Source organism: Phaenicophaeus curvirostris, chromosome 2 (assembly GCF_032191515.1).
Source record: "Phaenicophaeus curvirostris isolate KB17595 chromosome 2, BPBGC_Pcur_1.0, whole genome shotgun sequence".
Taxonomy (NCBI): Eukaryota; Metazoa; Chordata; class Aves; order Cuculiformes; family Cuculidae; genus Phaenicophaeus; species Phaenicophaeus curvirostris.
This window is the reverse complement of record NC_091393.1, coordinates 126,917,895-126,940,765: the sequence shown is the minus strand read 5'-3', so window position 1 is coordinate 126,940,765 and position 22,871 is coordinate 126,917,895. Positions and strand designations below refer to the sequence as shown.

The following is a 22,871-nucleotide window of genomic DNA, read 5'->3' as shown; positions in this document are numbered from 1 at the left end:
AACGCTGGGTCTGCAGGGTTCGCACACCCCCGGGTAGACGCTGCACGAGCATCGGGAGGGTTGGATGTCTCTGTGGGTGGCAAAGGAAGAATTAAAATTACTTGTAACTCCAGGACAGAAATAGTCTTCCCTGTAAATTAGGCACTGGTTGTGAAAAATGTTTTGCACATGCTCGGTATTAAATGAATGAGTTGTTCTAGTGAAATGGCTTGCTAAGCGTTAGGGCTAAATGTGAGCTTCTGCTGAAATGGAGCTAAAAATAAAGGAGAGAGGAGGTTCTATATGCTTAAGGAGCTGGGGCTTCTTTGCTGGTAAAAATGATTTTGTATTAGATTTGTATTTTGTATTTGCATAGGAAATGTGGGGAGCGGCTCTTTATCAGGGAGGGCAGGGGTAGGATGAGGGGGAGTGGTTTTAAGATGAAAAAGGCGAGATTTAGATTAGACATAAGGAAGAAATGTTTTGCTGTGAGGGTGGGGAGGCCCTGGCCCATGTTTCCCAGGGAAGCTGTGGCTGCCCCATCCCTGGAGGGGTTCAAGGCCAGGCTGGATGGGGCTTGGAGCCCCTGATCCAGTGGGAGGTGTCCCTGCCCATGGCAGGGGTGGGACTGGATGGACTTTGAGGTCCTTCCAACCCAAACCACTGCGTGGTTCTGTGATTAACAGGGTATTAAAGGTTCTAGTTTTAAATTGACATGGTGATGAAAAACATGTATTTAACAATTACATTTTAATCTAGCTTTGAATGATCATTCTATAAAGAAAAAAATTTTGCAAGTTTATCCCTATTATTTCCAAAAAAAGATATAATTTGCTCAGTCTTCGTTTGGCGATTTTCAGGAATTGCCACATGGGGCAATATTCCTGTTTAAAAAAAAATCTAGTAAGAATTTGAGATTAAAAAAAAATGAAACATTTTAGTGAATTTTCTTCCCTCTCTTCCCCAGTGAAAATTCTAAATCTGGGTGGTGCAAGGCTCTTCATAACCCCAGCATGATTATTTCAAACAGTAGAGGAGAAGGGTCAGAACCCCTGATTTCTGAGACTTTTGGCTATAAATCTGGATGAGGATTTCAGGGCTCAGTCTCTAGCTTTGTGATTAAGTGGGGCACAGTATCACAACAGAAACCCTTTGAACTTTCGGCCTACTCAAAAATATATTTGATCTATGAGTCAGCACTCAAGAAGCAAACGGAGGTCTGATTGAATTTAATGAAGTCTGGAGCAGTATCTTTGTGGCTTTGGCTCATCTGACATTCAAATAATTTGTCCCTTTTATCATGTTTTCCAAGAAGCTTGGTTTATAATGGAGATTCAGTTAGGAAAGGAGTATTAAAATATTCTAGATGCTATGATTTTCTGCGTTGCTACGTGCTAAATATAGGGACCAAATATTTTTTAAGCAGAAACCTACATGGTAATTGTTTATCTGAGCTTCATCTTTTCTGAATTTTCCTTGTTGCCTCCACCGCCACCTAGACAGATGCCATGAGCTGTTTAGACTTGGATTAGGAGTCAAGACATGCAGAGCTCTGCTCTGATCTGAGACTAGGTTAGAGTCATCTTTCTTAACCGTACCTTTTGCTTAGAGATATGATTTAGAAGCGGACAGGTATGGTTGGACTTGCTGATCTCAAAAGTCTTTTCCAATCTAGGGATTCTAGGATTCATGATTCTATGATTTTTCTTTAAGTCGTCTGGGCAAGGGGAGTTGTTTAGGCTCCTGTGCTGATAGAGAGAAACACACACCATCAAAGACTTGTTCATTTTAGATGTTACAGATCCCGATCTTAAAATGAATCACAGTTAGCTGATCCCCTTAGAGTAGCAACTACACAATTCTGTGAACATTTCAAGTAATTGCCAAGCTTACCCAGCTGCCAGAAGGGCACGGCAATAAGCCCCTAACCTGTAGGCGTGTGTAGATACGTGCTTTAGTTGAATCAGCCCATTCCTATTCTAGCTGGAGAGCTTTTCTTACTTGGAGCTGAAGAATGGGATTAAATTGTAGTTCTGCTCCCTTTGGCTGTCATGAGTCAGCATCAGCATCAGACTGTCTGTGCACCCACAAGCTCAAAATATAACAAACACTATGGATTAAAAAAAGCTGTAATGCTACTGAGTGCACTTGTCTGTGAAGATGCTCTATCACGTATTTTTGGGTGCTGTACCCAGCAAACCAAACACGTTTGCACACCCATTGCTTGAAATTCTCTTTTTTTAGGAAGCCACAAGAATTCTGAATACTGCCTGTGCGGTGTCTTCTTATGATGATTTTAACATCACAGAAATTGTTTAAGGACTGTTATAAGAAGCATATTGTCTACACGTGCAGCCTTCAAGAGCCCCTGCTTTGGCTGTATTTTATAGCCAAAGAGATGTAGTGGTTCTGGTAGCAACCAGACTGGGCAGAAGATCTGGAGGATAAAGTAATAGAGAGATAGGATTAGGCAGCTGAGCCCTGTTCCCTGCCAGGAGGTCTTGGCAGCTTCTACCTCACCCTCAGCAAGCAGAGCATGGACACATGGTTATTGGCGGTGGAAAGTTTAGTAGCCAGACTGAAACTGCTCAGACAATACTGATTGGGGAGGAGATACAAGGTAGACTGATTGTAGATAACTCTGTAAATTCAGCAGATTGCAGTTATTTTTTTAATCCCAACAGCACAAGTATGGAAATACTTATGATAACCCAGGACAGATGGAAATTTCCTTTGCGCATAGCTTACACTGGTGTAACTCCTCTGTGTTTGATAAGTTGAAATCTTAAACATGTACTATTGGTTTTGTCTGGATTTATTGTGCTCTAGGGTGGTCTGGAAACCAGAAAAGCTGTTTGGTCTTTCAGGAGTGCCTTGGGGATGAATTTTAGGGTGATGCTGCCAGTATACTGTGGTGAGGTTGAAGACAAGTGACAGCCTTGAGATTGCCACCCTCGCAGGCTTAAGGGAGAAGGTTGCTTTGGACCCTACTCTAGAAAAGCCCTAATATCACTTGTCACAACTCTTCCACAGTCAGCCTGCAGGATGAGGCTTTGAAAAGGTCTGAACCACTTTGTCTGCCTCTAGAAGCTGTGCACTCAGTTTCCAAAGTGCTACAGCTAAGAGGATCTTTGTTCTTTTTCTTCAAACTATGACATCCCAGGGAAAATGACAAGGGGTGATGGTTTTAAGCTGAAAGAGGGGAGATTGAGGTGAGATGTTAAGCAGAAATGTTTTCTTGTGAGGGTGGGGAGGCCCTGGCCCTGGTTGGCTAGAGAAGCGGTGGCTGCCCCATCCCCGGAGGGGTTCAAGGCCAGGTTGGATGGGGCTTGGAGCCCCTGATCCAGTGGGACGTGTCACTGCCCCTGGCAGGGGGTGGATAGGTTTTGAGGTACCTTCCAACCCAAACTGTTCCACAGTTCTAAAAAAAAAAAGAGAACTGACAAGTCCAAAGATACTCATGACATTATCACTTCTGATTTTGAACCCACATCTCGAGAACAGTGCTTATCCACTAATAATTTGGATCTCTTGCAGTCCATGCTCTGATGAGGCTGCAGTTAGAGTGGGTCCTGCAAGTAGATCTAAGAAGGGGAGAAATCCGAATAGTGATTTTGCTTGACTTTTTCTTAGGCCTTGATGCTATCAGCAAAGAACATAAAATATTACCTGATACACTTGGAAAAGTAGTTGCCCAATAATCAGTACTTAGTCACTGCTGATAAAGACCAGGTTTAGATTCACTGACAGAAGCAAAATCTTTTCCCTCGGTTTTCCTGCCTATGGCATCAGCCACTCCAGAAACCCCGTTTAAGATCCCTTGTCAGTGTGCACGATCGGAGACTGCTTGTGTCGCGGTGTTTTTTTTGCCATTTTGCTCAGCCCATTTAGGATGTGCATTGTGATACTTTTTGCAGGCAGTTTCTAGTTCATATTTTCTTTTTTTAATCAGGCAGAGACATTACAATTAAAATACCGTAAAAGCGATTCTGGCAGTATTGCAATAAGCATGTTTTTTAATTAAAGGAAGAACATGGGATGTACAAATAGTACCAGCTAATGGGAAATTTCGTCCAATGTATTTTTTAATTGAGATTTAAAAGGAAGAAAAGTCAGCCCTATTTCTCTCTGTTGCTGTGTAATATTTCCCTGCATTGTTACAGTGAGGTGTACCAAGGCTGCAATAATTGCAGTCTGAGAGCCTTAAAGTCCCTGCTGTTTTCATGGGGAAAAAAAGAAAGGCATCAGTTCTTTAATTCATTGGTATGGTTTTTTTTTGCAGGAATTTAGCGTTATTCAGTAGAGTTCAACTTGCAGAGCTGGAGGATGGGTTTTAAGGCCCTGAATCTGTAACAATTTGATGGTTTTTTCAGTTCTTCCCCCAGCTGTAAAACCTGGTTGGTGTTTGGGTATGGGCTGCAAGTTTCTCTTTCTCATCCTATTTAGCACAGACTTACAGCACGTGCATTAGACTCCCAGGGCTCTTGCTGCCAAAGAAATTGATTTTCTGCAGCTTTGGCAGCTCTTGGGACTCCTCGGGGGTGTCAGGGGGTGAGCAGGTCAGTGGAAGCTAGTTATGGCCATGGAACCACCCACAGCTCCCACAGGCAGTCTCAGTTGTGCCTATTGACTGGTATCTTAAACTGGGTTTAAGGACTGGGATGAAACCTGGGGCAGCGCTGTCCTCTTCCTCCACTCATTGACATGGAAGGAGGGGACATGCCCCTTCCAGGGAGGAAGGTGCTGCCTCTCATCATGGGATGGAAGGCTCTGCTGAGTCTGCCTCCACCTCTCCTGAGCGCTAATGAGGCCCTCATTACAGCAGCAGCTCTGTCCATTAGTAGGGCTGTCCTCACGTGCTTTTATGTGGTACAGAAATGCCGCTGTGACCCGCATGTTGGGAACTGAGCTCCAGGACTTTTTAACAGTTTTAAATGCAAATAAAGACCTTCAAAATCATAGGAGTCTCTCAGTCATAGGTCTCTCTCATGGGCGCAGAAGTACAGAGGAAGTGCACCGTATAACGGGATTGCACGTAGGTTTCTTAAGTTTTGAAATGCTGCCTCTTACTCTGGTAGCTTAGCAGATGGGGCTTTGCAGCAATTTTGCTGCAGGAACAGGCTGCTGAGACCAAGGTCCAACCCGCTGTGCTAGACGCTAAGAGATAAACCCTATCCGTAGTACCTTTAAATTAAAATGGCAGAAATCAGCTTGTCGTGGCACATAGAAACACACTCAGTGTTCTAACAGGCACCCAAGCAGGCTCTGCATGAGCAGGAGCATAATCCTGCTCCCTAAACCTGCACTTTTTCCAGTGCACCTTTCTCTTGCTGTGGGTGAAGAACTTAATGTGTGTCCATCGCCTACAGGCTTGAAATAAAAGCCTAAAGACCTATTTTTTTTTCACACATGTCATTGTGTGATGCCAACCCTGATTCTTGCACAAGGCTTATCTGAAGGTTTCTTCATTAGATCTTAGGTGACAGGCTGTGGTCTGTGCTGGAAGCCACCTAGGAATGTCCACGCTTCTTCCCCACCGGCCTAGTTGTTCTCTTGCAAATTCATCAAAGGTATTGCTAAGTATACGTGAGATCTGAAGAAGGAGGAAGGACTCCTTTGAAGGAGCTCTACCTGTGGCAGCATCCTCAGGGCTGCTGATCTGAATTGCCTTTGCCCGGCCCCTCTGCTCCAAGGGAAGAGCCCACCTGGCTTACAAGGCAGCGCGTGTCTTCTGAACAGATGGCTTGTGAGTGCAGCAAGCCAGAAAACACAGGCTTGTCGGGCTTGGGAGACAGTTTCTGTCTGAGACTACTCCAGCAGTTGCCTGTTCCTTGCCCAGGGACAAATAAGGGCCTCCGTCCAACAATACGCTGGAATACAAGCTTAGCTTTTTAGCATGTTGGTGACATCCTGGTGGCAGTACACAAGCACTTGAACTCACAGCTCCTTTGGGATCTGTACCTGTATATTATGAATGTGCGGGAACATATGCAGGGAGGTGGAAAATGAGTTTTGGACTCTTGGTTCAGGCAGCCTTTGGGATGGAGCCAATGTAACAAAGTTCTTTTCTCCTTCATGTCTTGCTCGGCAATGGTCCAGCCTACAGTCAACTTTTAATGGCTCATCTGAATGTCCTGTGAGCATTTCAACAGGGTGCAGGCGACAGGTCCATGAAATATTGAGTTGTTCTTATTTAGGGCTTGTAAAATCTGTATTCCTCTTCCCGTACACAGAGGATCTCTGTTATTTTTTTCCTGCTTGAAGACTGTACCAGGCACCCCCTCAGAGCCAGAGAATGAACAATAAGTGGGCTGCTAACCCTCTGCAGCCTCATTGTGCAGGATCAGTTGTTTCAGTTAAAGATATTCCAGCTCCAGCAGTTGCCTTCTGCTCCTTGCGGCTTGAGGTTGCTTGCCAGGACTATAACTTCTCAGCTTAAGCCTGTCTCCTGGGGGATTCTGTGGCTTTGTCAGGTGGAAAACCAAGGGAGAGGAACTAGTAAGAGCAAGCTGAAGGCTGTGGGAATATTAGTTATACATGGCCATGGCACGGCCGTGGCACAGCCAGAGCAGATCTCCCTGCAGGGTCGCAGGAGAGTGTAGTCCAGGAGAGGAGATGCCCTTTTAATGAGCAAATCCTCTTTCACAGAGAGGTTTTCTATTAGTGGAAGGGCTGTGGCACAGCAGTGAAATGTACCATTGTTCTGGTGGTACTCTCCTAACTACTGGTATTCTTGATTATAAAAAAAAGTCTCTTGAGGCTGTCCAGCACCTCTCCCATACCTTGCTTGCTTTGACGTTTCATTCAGCTTTACATAAACAACAGTCACTTTTATCCTAGGTTCCTAACAAGCCGTTCATTAGAGAAAAATGCTTTACACTGTGTGGCCTCAAAAGGTGATGATAAAAAGGTACTCCAGGTAACAAGTGAACGTTGGAATGGGGACTTTCCTTCCTTTTGAGCCAAAAAGTGCTCCTCTGGATGGCTCTAAATTGCAACCTAAGTGAGAAATGTAACAGCTCTTTTATGCATTAGGAGAACATCTGTATTAGAAGGATTTTTTTTAGAGTGAGGGTTTTGAGAAGGGGGATAAGCTGCGATGTCCAAATGCATGAATCTTCATGACAGAGTCAAGGAGAAACTTTGCTCATAGTCCTCACAGTCCTCTACTCCATTGTTGTTCTTTTCCAGAAGTGCCTGATGTAACCTCTTTCCGTAGGGAATATTCTGGATGCCCAGGCTGTGCCATTGCATGAACCAGACCAGGGAACCTGATAAAGACAAATGTTAATGCATTACCTTTCCAACACCTTTCATTGACTGCGCCCTCCACCATTTCCCAAGCCCTTCAGAAGAAAAATCTCTTTTCACAAACCCAGTTCTGCCAACGGCATGATGGTGCTGTGGTTTCTTACATAGCAGATTACTACCCCCGCCTTATTAGCATGTTTGTTTTCCTTAATATTCTCTTTATTTTCATTATTTGGTCTGGCTGTTTCTCCCCTCCTGTGGGACAGAGGGAGTTGCCTCCAGTTTAGTTTTTCTCTAATTTTTTTTTCCCCTGTAAAGACAGATAAAGAAAGGTTTATTTTCTGGGCAGTGAGGTGGAGGCTAATTGCTGGGTTAATTGAGAAGAATGGTGCTTCTGATGTTCTCACAAAGTACAGAATAGCTTCAACATATTCCTCCCCCACCCCTCCACCTAAAGAGCCCCATTGAATTTGCACGTTATTGTACAGAAGTGATTAAGGGTTTAATTGTATTTATTTTGCTTGATGGGGAGGCCATCATAACAGTAGTTGATTGATTTTTATAAAATCCCCCTCAAGGTCATATGTAGGACTTTGCTTTCCTGTGCAGCCATAACAAACAATTTGAGGGTCACAGCCAAAGGCTCAGCTGAGCAATATTCTTGCCTTCTGCTTTCAGAGAAGAGGTCAAGTGCAATAAAAGAAGGAAGCATAACTTTTATTTTCTTTTAAAATAGGGGAAGACAATCTTGTAAAGCAGCAGCTGTATATTTATTCTGACCCGCTGAAAAACACAGCGATACTGAGAGCTGAGGGCTAGAGGGACGCTATGCAGTTTTTGACATAAGTATTCGTAAGTTTGGCTAAAGTTTGTTTTACCCTTAGACCTGGTAAATGTTTAAATGAATCTCCACTTATGTTTTCTTTTCTTTTTTGTGATGCTACTCTATTTTTATCTTCAGCAGCTGAACTTCTTACACTTTCTTTTCTCCTAAACACAACAGTGTTATGAGGTGTCTGTGAGTTTCACTCATGTATCTGTTTCCTATGATTGCATGTTGGGTCTGACTGCCGCTTCTTAGGAGTACGTACAGCAAATCACAGAATTGCTGGTTTGGAAAAGACCTTTGAGATCATCGAGTTCAACCATACCTTCTAGTGATCTTGGTCTTGCAAATCTTTGCTCTATTGCCAGTTGTACTTGGGTTGCCTTTGCATCTGGGAGCGGAGAAACCCAATAGCCAGGCAGCAGCTCCCACCTTGAAGTCCAGTTATTGTTATTCATTCACATCCAAATCTTCACCAAGGGAGGAGGAACCTTGTTTCTGTGGATTTCCCCCAGGCAGGGTCCAGCCTGCAGGCCAGGCGTGACACAACCAGGTCCTACACGCCTGCTGCTGCAGCAGCACATGGGGACTATGGCCCGTGCTTTCACCCAGCACAGAGGAGCTACCAGCATCCAGTTGCCAAGCTCGCCAGACACCCAGAAATCCACAGAAGATATGAAATGTTTGAATTAATGGAGGGAAATATCACTTGAGGCAACTAACATGCAGTTAACCAAAAACAGAGGATTAAAATCTTGGTGTAATGTTGTATGGACAAAGCGTGGCTGGCACTTGGAAAATTTTTTGAGGATGTTGTTTGAGACAGAACTATGATTTAACAATCAAAATATAGGGCAGCTTTGGCTACCAGCCTTCATGGTTCATTGGTACAGCATGGTAGTGATTAGAACACTCATTAAAAATTGTACAAAGAGAGTGGAAACAGAAGTGTCTATATTTCAGTGAGAAGAGAGCACAGGAAGTCAATAAAGACCTTGGGGAAGATGTCTTTTTTTTTATGTTAGGGATAAAATAAGTTGCAGTGATTTATAGTTCTGTTTCTAGATGGCGGTGATAAAATTCTTAACATTGCTGCTATAAGGCAAATGTATTTAATAAAAATTTCTGTTCTCAGTATGGGAAGGAACAGAATGGTAAATTATACCACAAGAGCAAGATGGAACAGCAGTCCACTTATTTCTGAAGAATGTTGATATAACGAAGGTGTTAGATACTACTTTTCAGGAATACATGTTCTTAAGTCAACAGGTCCAGTCTCATTCAAGAGCTTTAAAACTGCCAGTAGAAGCATTCTGTGGCCTACAAATATTAGTTTCAGAGTACAGGGGTAATTACAGAGGGCTGTATAAGTTCTGATCTTGTGTCATGATCCAGACAGGTAGAAGAAATTATATTGGCTGCTTAGTCTGATATCAACCAAGGTCTAAAGAGACAACTGTATGAAGTTAAATGTTATGGTTGATTGAATCCATAAATTGCTAACTATAGGAGTTACTGAATGACAGGAGAGAAATCTTACGGAAACAAGACAGCAAACTTTAGTTCATTTTCTAAGTAGATTACAAGTTTGTTCTGTAAATATGGTTCTGTAAAACATGTGGTGGTGGGATGACTGAGGATCACCTGCCAAGATCTCATGGCAGCTGGCAGGCATAAAACGTACCAACTCTAATAGTAAATTGCTGGTGGGAAACCATTTTCATGCCTATTTGGATACCACTGCACATCATCAATGATCTGGAAGTACATGGAGAACCATGACAGATCACATTCTGTGAATGCCATTCACACCAAATGCAGATTTACACAGCTGAGAAGAGAGCTAGACAGGAAGCAATTAGGAAGGAAAGTCGTGGCTACACAATAAGGGGCTTTGTCAGATAAAGCCACGATCATGAAAAGGATCAGAAGCCAGTGAGGCTCAAGGATGCCCACATGATCTCCCAAACTAATGAAGAGGCTGTATAGTGTCTTACTGTGGAAGGAAAAAAAAAGCAAAGCAGAATGTGGGGATAAGCTAGTTTTTCTTCTATAAGCCACATCAAGAACCATAAAGGAGCAGAAATGTTAAGAATTAGGAGGTCTGGGCTTCCAGTTTCAGAAAGAGCCCTAGCACTGAGCTTTGGGAGATGGTGCACTGCTCCATGAATTAGAGAAGATTCCTGGCAGGGAGGGTCCTAAAAACCTTATCACCCGTTCTGAATGAGGGCTGAGATTGGATTTGACTGTGAGGTACTTTCACTGAAAATGCTGTTGTTTTCTGCATGCAGTGCAGGAGAGGATGAAGAGAGCCACTGTCTGAAAGCTCAGCCTTGAAAAGTTGTGCTTGGAAATAAAGCAGAAATTATGAACAGTAAGAGAGATTAGCTATTGGAGAAGGTGATTATAGAAAATGGCAGTGATGTCTTCAAGTCTTCAAGTTGATTGGCTTTGTGGAGGGCGTGCAGCAACTACAGGTGGCTTGTCTTCTTCTTCTGGTGTTTCAATAGTATGATGTGCACAGGCCATCAGGTGATATGTCCAAATGGTCCCTTCAGTCTGAAAATGAATACCATTTCTAGTATTACCTGGATTTCAGCATAGCATGTTTTTTATTAAGAACATTTCATTTTTCTATACATCTCATGTACTTCAGAATAAGCCAGGTATCTTCTTTTGTTTTGAATGAAAAAGCTGACATTTGTGCTGGTTTATCTGTGTGTATTCATTATAATTTTGTAAAAGAAAAATATAGCAAGCTTAACAGAAATACATTTGTATATAGAAAAGTATGTCTAGGGACAGAGATAATTTACACATAAGGGAGTTGCTGTTTGTGGGAGTGATCCCATGGTTCCCAGTGGTTATAGGCGAGAAAATGTAAGATTTATCTCTTTTGTCTGTTAGGCATGTTCTGTAAAAACTTATCTGGAATCCACTGAAATCTGCAAAAGCAATGTTTAATTGGTTTTCCTTATTCAAATGCTGGCTTTGTCTTAAGACTAAGAAATTAGAACTAAGTTTTAAGACTTTTATAAGGCTAAGAAATTGATGAAACAGTGAAAGCCCTTTTAGTTCAAGAATAAATAAGAAAACCGGGATAAGCAAGATGTGTTCAGCAGGACTGGATATGACTGTGTGGGAAAGGCCACGTGTGGGCTCTGCATCTCCCTTGTCACTGAGAGCAGCAGGACGTGCTCACAGGCAAGCAATGATCAGGGTAGTTTTTAAGCTGATTTTCATATTAAAAAAAACCTTGCTTCCTCTTGTCTCAATACTGAAATTGAAGTGGAGATCTGATCCCCTTTATCCTTCTTGCTGAGGGTTGGTAGTATCTTGTGGGGAAGGGAAGCCAACTGCTTGGCAGGTGTAGAGATCACCATTAAAAACTGCTAACACCAGTAGTGTGGTGTGAGAGTGATATGAGAAGGCACCGTCACAACTACCTCACATAAAGGGAAATGCTGGGCGGGCGACAGAGCCTTTGTAAAGAGGTCTGAGGTTGCCAGGCTTTGAGGTATCCTCTACCACCTCTCGGGAATTATGGCTTGACCTGGGAAGACATAACCCATGTGCAGAATCATTAGATGTTTGAGAGTCCACTCTGTCCATTGTAAGGATAGTGACAGTGTCCTTCATAGGAGAGAAAATGTGAGGAGATAAAAGAGTAGAACATCCTGAGATGATGTAGTGGGATCACTAGGTCACATAGGGCAAAACTAAAGGAAGCATTTGACAGAGCTGAAAAGACTGAGTCAAAACCAAGGGCTGGAAATGCCTCTTCATGCACTACGTATGAAGACCACAGAATTTGTTGCTTCAGAAAGTCATTGGCACTAAATCTTAGAACGATTTGAAGGATTAGATCCATATTACTGGCAAAACTTATCCAGTTATACTAATAGATGGTAAAAGGAAAATATTGGCAGGAAGATGAAACCTGATGCTTTGAGGTGAAGCTAACCTCTAATTAGGGACTAAAACAAGGCTTTCATGGCGTGGGGAGATCAGCGCACATCCAGCTAACAGAGAGAACTTTCTTGTACTTGATTTGGCAGCATCTGGTTTTGAACAGCAGCTGGAAGAAAGAGTATATATGTGGGATTAAATCAACCATTGAGCTGGACAAGTTGCCAGGTCTTATGTTCCAAAGCTGTGTTCCCCTCTCCCTGTCACAAATTGATTGTAATCTGAAAAAGAACATACAAATTAAGTAGTTAAACCCCATTTTAACGTTTAGAGAGTGAGTAGGTTAAGATTGGCATTTTCCAAATGTAAATCCCTTGCACTGGAATTGGAGAGGCTTAGATGTCATCCCAGGCTGAATGGCTTTGCACAAGTCTAGAAAGGCAGCCTGTGCAGAACTGATAAAGAGACTGAATTAATATGGTCTGTAAAGAGCTGGTAAAGCCATAAGGGTATAGGGCAAGGTGGAATTTTTGCAGAAAATGCTATTGTTCCACCCTTAATCTCATAATTTTATTGCAAAACCATTTGTTGACCCATCTCTTACAGCTCCTTTAACTGTGAGATAATCACTGGCTGTTAGATCCATGGTTACATTTTTCTTTTCTGCTGTTTTCAGGTGGCAAACTCTTGTTTGTTGGTCCAGGACCTGTAGAACTGCATGCTCATTACATTCTGATATCTGATGGAGGAGAGCTCCAGGCAGGATCCAAAGAGACTCCTTTCCCTCACAAAGCGCACATCTATCTCTATGGAAGCCTTCATTCTCCACCATTATTTCCATACGGGGTCAAGTTCCTGGCAGTGAGGAATGGGACACTTTCCCTTCATGGTGAGTACATTTTTAATTCTCTTTGAAAGCAAAGCAGAGATGAAGAAAATAAAGCAAACCAAAGGAAAAAAAGTTTTTGGAGGGAAAAACCTCGAACTTTAGTAATGAACTTGGAATTTTAGTTGCAGTTAGGTATCTGCTGAAATCAGGTTTCTGGGCCAGAACTTCATGTCTTTGCATTCACCATCAGACTCCTATTTCTGCAGCTCAGTGTTGCATCTCCATAAAAGATCCCGTACTGGAAGCTGAGTCATTTTGAAAATCTGGCTTCCAAGAAGAAGATAGATGTTATCAAGTAGTTAGGAATCCCTGGAAGTCATTAAGGTGGCTAGAAGACATTTGAATTTGTGCTATCTGTCCACAAATGAAACCCTCTGTACTTTGGAAACTGGATCTCAGGTGTCTGTTGGGAATCGAGGGCCTGCTCTGCTGCTAGAACGGGGTATCCTCCTCCCCTCCCCTATCTCCATAACAACTGGGAAGTTTCCTTCCCAAGAGGGTATGGTTCTTGGGGTTTCCAAGAGAGGGTAGTCTGCCAGGTATGTCGTGTGGTAAGGCCAGTGCCATACAGCCGCACCTACTCAACTCAGGTTGTGGTCATACATAACAAGGCCAGAGTGATGCAGGAAAACTGTGGGAATGCCAAGAATTTCAATCCTAGATACATGATCCACTGCTCTAACAACCAGCCTTTTCTCTCAAAGGAAGCCCTGCAGGGCCAGAGCTCCACATTCTTACCCAGAGGAAGTGATGAGGGACCTAGAGGACAGAGAATAGCTATAGGCTTGCAGATGTTGTGGGGCAGAAGAGTTTAGGTACAGATATTTTTTTGGAGGGCTGTAAAATGCGGGTCTAAAATGGCTGTTTCTTAGTGCAGTAGATCGGATGTGGATTTCAGGTGCAAACTCCTCATGAATCAGAATATTAGTGCAAAGCATACGTATAAAACTCTTAGCTAATGGGCTGTTTGTGCAGTCAGTGTATGTCTGAGAGGAGAATGTATCATCTCCCTCCTGATGTTCTTATGTGTCCACCTTCATATCAGTAGGCATTCATATCCTCTAGCAGGGCTTAGGCTTGCACCCCCTGGCCTACAGGCAGAAACATTGCTATCTGGACATCACTGACACCTGTAGCTCTCAGTCAGAAACAACGTCAGGCTCCGAGGGGTACAATCCGAGCACAGGCAGGGAGTGAGCTGTGCTGCTGTGTGGTGATCCCGTCAGTTCCCAGGAGCCAGACAAGGGCAGGCGAGGTCGCTTGTTGGAGGGGAGGCAGTGACCAAATGCTTTTCTGAATCAGGAGTTGTCAGCGATGGCTGGGGAAGGTTCTTCTGGTAGTGGTAAGGGACATGGGCTACATGACTCCTGAAAGTCACATCAGATGCTCGTGACCGCTCTACAGAGACACAGCGAGGCTATAATTATTTACTGCTTGCAAATGGCTTTAATAATTTCGGGAAAGTGGCTTTGCAGCAAGGCAGAGTGTTTCTATTCCATTTCCTGGGGATAGAAGTATTGTCCCCAGGACACGGGACAGTACGATTAGAAGTACTATTAGATCCTCTGGGCCGAATTAACTGTCCGTTACTGGCCATTGAGTTTCACACAGCTGTCCCAGCCCCGAGATCAGTAACTCCCATTAGATTAAAGCATGCCTTCCAGAAAGGCTTGGTCTTTGAGGACATCAAGGGAAACGGAACCCAGCATTTTCTCTAAAAGCTTGTTCCAGGGGATTAATTTGATTAATCATCCATGTTTTTATTTTTTTTTTTTTTTTTAAGAAAAGCATTAAAGTGTCTGATTTGAATTTTCCTGATAGCAGCTTTTGCTGTTTTGCATCCTGAATCTTCCCCTGCTACTTCACAGTATTGTTCCATTCTGAGTTTGACCCTTGTAAGTCAGGATTTTGTCCTTAAATTCCCAGAGCTTTACAAGAACCTTGTCTCCTTCGTGCTACTATGTTTTCTGCCAATGTAGGAAAAACCAGTTGCATCTCCAGTACTTAAAGGGGGTCTATAGGAAAGATGGGGAGGGGGTCTTGAAGGATGATAGTTTTAAGCTGAATGAGGGAAAACTTAGATTAGACATTAGGAAAACGTTTTTTTTTTCCTGTGAGGGTGTGGAGGCCTTGGCCCAGGTTGCCCAGGGAAGTCGTGGCTGCCCCATCCCTGGAGGTGCTCAAGGCCAGGTTGGATGGGGCTTGGAGCCCCTGATCCAGCAGGAGGTATCTCTGTATGTGGCAGTGTTGTTGGAACTGAATGGGCTTTGAGGTCCCTTCCAACTCAAAGCATTCCAAGATTCTATGATCTCCCTCAGCTGTGTCTCCTGTGCTGCTTCTTGCTTCTCTTCTGAGCCTGTATCACTGTTAGCTTGTTGACTCCACCCTCACAGACAACTCATTCAATTAGAGAGACAAACAGGGCAGAACTACTTTTTACAGTGTTCCTTTGGCAAGGCGATGGAGGGAAGTAAACCCAGCTGTCCATGTTGGTACCCTCAAGGCATTTCTCACCAATATTTCATGTGTTTTATTTGGTGTCACAATTCCCAACGATCCATCATTCCCGACGAAACCAAGAAGGTGAGTTCTGTGACGCAGGCATTACCTGGATGGAGATAAGTGGAGCCAAAGGTGGCTTGGCACATTAGTGGAAACATGTCTTGGTTTCAATTTTTTATCAATTCTTATTCAAGAATTCTTATCAATTTCTTTTTCAATAAATCCAGACAAGCTATGATGTCATTTGGAAGCTCTGCACTACACACAGTCCCAGTGCACGGCTGCAGTTGAGGTTCATTCAAACCGTGCAGTCTGCAGTTTAACATTAAAGCAGTAGAAGCCTGCTATGAAACAGCACCAAAACAAGCGTGTTCTTTTGCTGGGTTCATGTGGCTTACGTGAAACAGCATATGCTGTTCTGTCTGTAATGTAGTGCCAGTCTAGCCTGTGGTATAGAACAAATCGTTGAGTGTGACAGCCTCTTTCGTACGTACGTGAAAGAGACTGACACGCTCAGCAGTGTGTTTGTGAGATACGCACTTACAGACACATACGTATGTTATCTCAGATCAAAATCATTAAATAAGCAGGCTTCTAAATTCTTAGGTGTCTTGGTGGAGACAGAACTGAAGGCATTTTAATTTCTTTTCTCTTTCTATGGGGGATGCTCCTCAGCCCTGGTTGAGTTCAGATTGTTTAGTAAGCCTGTCAGCTCCTCACTTTGATATGTTAATATGACTAAGGGTTTCCCACAATTCCCTGGTGAGCAGCAGTCCTTTGCTCCGGTAGTTGTAGCAGACTGGGAAATTTGACTGTTGCCTTTGGCTTTAGCCAACTCCCCTGCCAGTCAGAGCGTGCCACCCATAAACTGCCTGTCAGTCACACGCCAGTTTTAAAGGGGGTTTCAGGCAGCCAGAGCAACTTGACTTTTTGACAATGTAATTATGGCCCTTGCATCCGCAGTAGGGGCCTGAGCGGGGCCGAGAGAATTTTATTGATTGTTCAGAAGGGAAATTTATCACTGTCTCCAGCTCTATTCACGCTTTATTCCCCGAGAAACTCTCCTGACAAGCTGTGGGCGGGAGGTTTAGTGTGGTGGCCTTGGCTGTTCTTGTGCCTTTGTCCTTCCCAGGCAAACTGGACTGGAGATGCCAAGCAGAGGGCAGGGACTGGGTGCGGAGGCAGCTAAGGGGAGATGCTGCATCTCCCCTGATGACAGGGGCTGACTGAGGACATCTGGCTGAGGACACCTACCCTTTCCTTGTGACCGCCTGATCTCCTGCTCCAAACACTCTGTTACTGTGAATGGAAAAAACCATAAAGACCTTTTCCATTCTATTTTTAGCAGTCCCATGTAGACGAGGACACTGTTCTGTTTTGTTCCTTCAAAACAGACTGTGCCTCTTCCCAGACAAAGGCCAGAACTTGTGCCATGTATTTAGCTGAAACTTTGTCAGCAGCCGCGTTGTGATGACACAGGGCGTGAACACAAGAACCAGTTCCCTGCATTTGGATTAATAACACATACCTGTCCACCTAGACTATAGAATGCTTTGTGTTGAAAGGGACCTTTATGGGTTATCCTGTCCAACCCCCCTGCAGCAGCAGGGATGCCTTTAACTCCGTCAGGTTGCCCCATCCAACCTGGCCTTGAATGTTTCCAGGGATGGGACCTATACTGCTTCCCTGGGCAACCTGGGCCAGTGCCTCACACCCCTTATTGTGAAGAATTTCTTTCTTGTATTCAGTCTAAATCTGTCTTCCCTTAGTTTAAAACCATTTCGTCCTGTCACAACAGATCCTGCTAAAAGGTCCCTCCCCAGCTTTCCTGGAGCCCCTTTCCGTACTGGAAGCTGCTCTAAGGTCTCCCCAGAGCCTTCTCTTCTCCATGCTGAGCAACCCCAGCAGTCTCAGCCTGTCCTCATAGCAGAGGTGCTCCAGTCCTTGGATCACTCTGTGGTCTCCTCTGGAATTTATCCTACAGCTCCATGTCCTTCCTGTGCTTAGGGCCCCAGAGTTGGACACAGGGCTCCAGGTGAGGTCTCACAAGGTGATGCAGGTAGATCACGAGTAGATAGAAGAGGCTGTGCTTCAGATTTAATACTGTGATGCATTCACTTTGTTCAGACTGTCAAAGCGGTGTGGTAAAGGAAAAAAAAGTGCTCAGAGAGTTTTGGCATAATACCATCCCTGTTTAGAACTAACATAATTAAAACAGAAGTATCAGTGGTCACTTCAGTCCTCCAAAGTCATGAACTCTGGTGCAAAGAATGCCCCTGCACTTGCAATGGGTGCTGCCTGTGGTGGTGATGTTACAGAGGCAATTTGGCACTACTTCTATCCCAGACTTCCCTGCATACGAAACAATCTTCTACATTTTCAGGGTCAGCTCAGGAGAAAAAGTATTTTTTATCAGTTGAAACAATTATTAATTTTAATCATTTTTAATCAATAATAAAACACAAAAATATTTGTGCGCTATACACTGTGCTCTACAGAGCCTGTGCATTCCTCAAGAGATCAAACATTTAATCAAATGCATCTTGCTTTTCCTCCATTAAGGAGCATTATGTATCTGTGCTGACTTCAAGATTAAGAGATCATAGGCAACATGAGAAATTTGTTCTGCTTTACTCACATATTAAAGAGAAGATCTTCCCAGGGGTAAGAAAAAAAATCTGTAGCAGGGGGATTCAAGACAGGGTACAGAGAGCTGCTGGAGATGTGCTTTTTTACCTGACTGAAATCCTCACCTATTCAACACACATTATTTTCCACTAACTGAAACCATCGATTTGCACATCCCTGTTACACCATGAGTTCAGAGATCATTTTTCCCTTTCTAGAGTAGCTTCTGTGGGCTGGTTTTCCTTAGATGCTAGATGTTCTGTGTGGTGACTGCAGGATGCTTTTTGCCTTCTGTGGCAGCATTTTTCCTTTCAAGACCTTGGCTTTACAAGGATGCATTAAAGCAGATGGCTCTCGAGCAGAAGGCTGAGCTGCCTTCAATCCCCCTGTGTTCACCGGTGGTAAGAAAGCACACTGGAGGCACTTCCCATGGAGTAACTAATGTATGGTGACTGCTTCCTTCACTTTCTTATTCACAAGTATAAGATGACCATTAGATTTTAAAGACCTAGCAGATGGTGGTTTGGGGAAAGCTGCTGTCACTTCTACGGCTTGCTCTTCTTCCTAACGTAAACGCATCTATCATCTCTGATGGACACTTAAATGAGTTGCTTTGTATTTTAGTGCTGATCTTAATGAGGAAAATGTGATGTAAAGGGACTGAGAGATGGGCGCTTGTATATATTTATATAAAATAAAATATATAGAGACTTCATCTAACATATTAGCTTGTGTTTCCTGAGAAGGGGAGGTTTTACGGTTACTGTAAATGTAGAGGCTTTTTGTTGGATGAAATAGTCGCCTCTTTTAAATCTTTGACTATAACATCGAAATGTTCCTTCCAGTTTTGGCCCCAGCTACAGCCAGGAGTTTAGCTGGAGGAAGAGTAGCAATCAACAGCAGCATCAGGGTGAATTTCCACCCCATATAGGAGAAAGCCTGCAAAGTTTGGCGAGCTGAGAAGCCTGCACTCAGATCTGGGTTTTCTCAGGGCTGCAGGCTGACTTGGGCAGAGACCCTCTCTTTGGGCTCACCTTCATTTCCCACATGTCCAGTTCTCTTTCATCATGTACCCGGGATGTAGCGGACTAATCTGAGCATTTAAATGGTCACGCGGGCCCACGTACCTGCTGCTGCGGGCCCGTTCCCAGTCTCGCTCGGCAGCAGCGCAGGAGGGAGATTGACTAGCAGTGATGTGAAATTTTAACAGCTGCGTGCAGCTCCTGATGGGATCGAGCAGGAATTGGCTGCTGCATTTGAAACACTTTGCTCCTGGTCTCAGTTCAAAGAGGTTTTCCTGCCTGGCACCTTTGGTCGTGAGCTGTGTTCAGGCACGGAGCGTGGTTTTAGTTGTGCTCGCTGGTTTATGCAAAGGCAGTGAAGGAGCTGGGAAAACCTTTCCCCTTCCTTTCTGAACTGATGTGACTTAGCAGTGACCAGGTAACCTCTGATTAAAGGAAATGTTTGCATTTACGGGGCAGCACAGGGATGGCACTTTTTCTGCAGTGTAATAGAGCAGGAAGAAGCAACAACTAAGATTTCCACAGCCCTTCACATCCTCGGCCAGATACTCCTTGCTCTCCCAAACGTGCCATTCAGAAGTATTTATGTGGAAAATAAGGTGAAAACTGTAGTTTCGTGAAACAGTCAGCAGGACTAGGGCACTTTGAAGGATATTTCCTACTAATAGAGAAACTAAAAATTATTCAATCTATCCTCTTTTTTTTTTTTTCCCTACTGGAAGAAGAAAAAGGTGTTGAATTCTATCATTTTTCTTTAATCTGGACTCTCATAGTATTATTTTTAATATTTTACCTGTTTCATATCACCATTTCAAGAAGAGTGAAATGCAATGTTTTTACAGAATAGAAGTCAAAACCCCTAAGCTTCCAAAGTGACAAAGAAACAAAAAACAGTGCAGTGGTTCCAAAAGTAATTTTTTTATGCAGAATTTTTGTTCTGTGGAAGGTGTTGGAGGTTTGACTTCATTTGAATTTGGAGTGAAATCACGCTCTTACTATGCTTGGTTTAGACTTGGATTTCATCCTTCAGGACCCACTTATAACAGGAACGCATCACCCAGAGAGATTCCGCAGTTGTGTTTGCGTTAGACCTTAGATGAGTGGGTCACCAAGCAGATTAAAAGCTGATTTATGAAGCTGAGCTGTGACTCATCTCTCCGTGCTTGGACAGAAAATAACTGTTAGGAACTGTGGCTGCTTTAGGCCAAAGCAGCACCCAAAATTCTCTGCCCTGGTGCTATGCAGCATCAAAACCTTTTCATGAAGGATATCTGCCCAGGGTCAAGCGTGATAGCGCCACAGGAAGATGGTACACGATGGCTTTCTGCTTAGGAACCTTCCATGGTTCACACGAGGGGACCAAGTAGGTCCAAATCCCCTGTCTCAGGCTGCCCATTGCTTGCATAAAGGTTGTGCCTGATACTGGGTTTGGTCCTGCACAACGGGGACATCAGACGAGCTGTGGGTTGAGCCCACCCTCTAATCCAATCTGAAATATCCAGGGTGATCCTGAGCACGCAGCACCGAGGCTGCTGCAGGCGGCCTGTACAGCAGTCAAAAAGCTGATAAACTCCTGGGTATCCCAAGGGTTAATGAGCAGTTATAAATTAGAAAGGACCTCCTATTTCCCCTTGGGGCGTGAATGAAAAGCTTTCTGCACTGGCTGTGATGGGAAGTAGCAGAAAAGCTGTCTGCATCTCCCCAGGAGCTGCCCACACACAGGAGTTTGTCCTGCAGGACTGTATGGGGGTGGAAAGACATCTCTCGCTTTCTGAGCAGAGACAGCCCTGTCTTTCTAAAATGCACAGCAGGAAAAAACCAGCCTCCTCTCACTGCAAAACAAGCTAGGCACGTTGTGCAAATGCTTAGGGAGTGTACCTAGGACTGGAATTTAACAGAGAGTAAAAGTAAGATGGATACATTCAAGTCCAGAGGGCTGAGGGCTTGTAGTTCAGGCAGATGTTTTTAAGCACATACGGAAAGGTGGGGAAGCAGCTCTCATTCTTGTTTTATTCTGATTCTGTACATTTTATGGCCAGTGACTGGATGAGTCACAGCAAGAGCTGGGGTAGCTGGGACATTTTTCATAAAGGTCTTAAGCAAATCTAAGTTCATGAAAGAATTTCACCACGCCCTCAAGTAAGGTTCTGGGGCTTTAAGGTCTGTTTGACTATAGAGAGCTGTAGGAGCAAAGCTGTGTCCTCCTGACTAAGGAGGCCTTCAGGAAAAGATTTGCTATTCTTTTTCACTTAAAGAATTTTATACGTTATTATTTCTTTTGTGCATTTTGTTAACTGAAGCAGCAGCAGCAAAAGGTCTCTGTCCTGGATTGAAAAATGCATTAACCCCTCTCCTCTTTTTGGAAGCACCCGTTTCCATTAGATGGGATTTATTGCTTTGACATTTGGCAGTTTTAGGAATGGTCAAGCTAGGTCTGAGTAGGTAGGGTAATTTGGATCAAGAAAAGGGAATAATAAGAGATTATGACAATGGAGAGGAAGCTGGATTCCTTAGGCAGTCTGACACCCAAAATGCTGCAGTAAATGGTGCATTTTATTACCAGACACTTTTATACTGGTGGTGTGGTATTGGGTGGGTTTTTTTGATCATAGCTGTAATCCATTGAATTACATTCTTAACTCTGTTTTTTGCAAAATGCTTCTCTGTTTCGGAGATGTAAACTGCTTGTTTCTTTTCACTGTGCTTGTGGGAACTGAAAGATCTTCTTCTCAATTACACTACAGATTTACAACAGAGCTGCAACAGATTGACAGATTATCCACATTACAGCATGCGTAGTCACTGTAAGTGATTGTGTGTCTGAGCCCCACAGTTCTTGTAAATTCCTTTTGTGGTATAAAGGGATCTCATTACCTCAACTTTAAAGCGCCAATAAACTGTCAAAAGGTGTGAAAGAGCTTTATAGTTTGTCACCTCTACAAACAAACTCTGTGTTCTTAACCTGAATGAATTAATCTGTGGTACATAGGAGTGAAGAGGAGATGCAGCAGGTTCCCAGCTCTCTGTAGTCACAGGAGAAGTGTACAAAGCCTGCTGTCCCACAACAGGAGAGGAACATGGTTTAAAGCATTTAAACAACTTTTAGGAGAAAGAGAACAGTCCTTAGTGCTGGAATCAGTCTTCCCGAACCCCATTTGAGGAGTCTAGTTTCTACCAGCACTCCCGTTGCACTCTGAATGTGCCTCATGCTGGTTGCTGTCAGGCTTGGTTAGGAGGTTCCATGGGTGTCTAAAGCTAGATGATAACACGCTCCAAAGAAACCTTGAGCTTATGTCGGGAGCATCTGTTTTCCATTTAAGCAACACATCACCTAGTCACCTAAATTCTTAGATCTGGAGCATCCCATAGGTTTAAGATGGAATTAATGTAACTAAATAGAAAAGTGTGAAAGGAATAAGTTCCCTTCAGAGCAAACTGGTGGTTAGCAAAATCATTAGGCAGTGACTTTGATATGAGGTTTCAAACACATTCTGGTTGCCACGGGAGTAAGAATGTGAACGTGTTTGTGGTCGGACTTTACTGTATCCAGTGGATAGACTCCCCCTGGGTCTGGTGCTAGATGTGTGGAGTCCCCAGCATTGCCAGACTCACTTTAATACAGATAACAAACTATGCATCTCAAATGGTGAACAGCGTTAGTCCAAGTTTCTCTTCTGGTGGAAGCTGAAAGACACCTTAAGGCAGTGGGCAGGAGGTGATTTTTTTCATAAACGTACAAGGAATGGGTAAATTGAACACTTCAATGCCTCAGAACTGTCTGGTCTGACAAACAGAGACTTTAAACGAGTTGTTTTGTCTGAAGCAAAATTTTCCTCTGGGTTGAGGAGTGGGATCTGGAGCAGGC

General features: G+C 43.7%; 1 protein-coding gene across 1 annotated transcript in view; it reads left to right on the top strand.

The window, feature by feature from the left end:
- The window catches only part of PKHD1 (PKHD1 ciliary IPT domain containing fibrocystin/polyductin), a 244,371-nt gene that overhangs the window by 83,970 nt on the left and 137,530 nt on the right, over window positions 1–22,871 (top strand). The window contains exon 36 of the mRNA XM_069850843.1: window positions 12,642–12,854. Coding sequence (XP_069706944.1) covers window positions 12,642–12,854 — 213 coding nt within the window. The remainder of the gene's footprint in view (window positions 1–12,641; window positions 12,855–22,871) is intronic.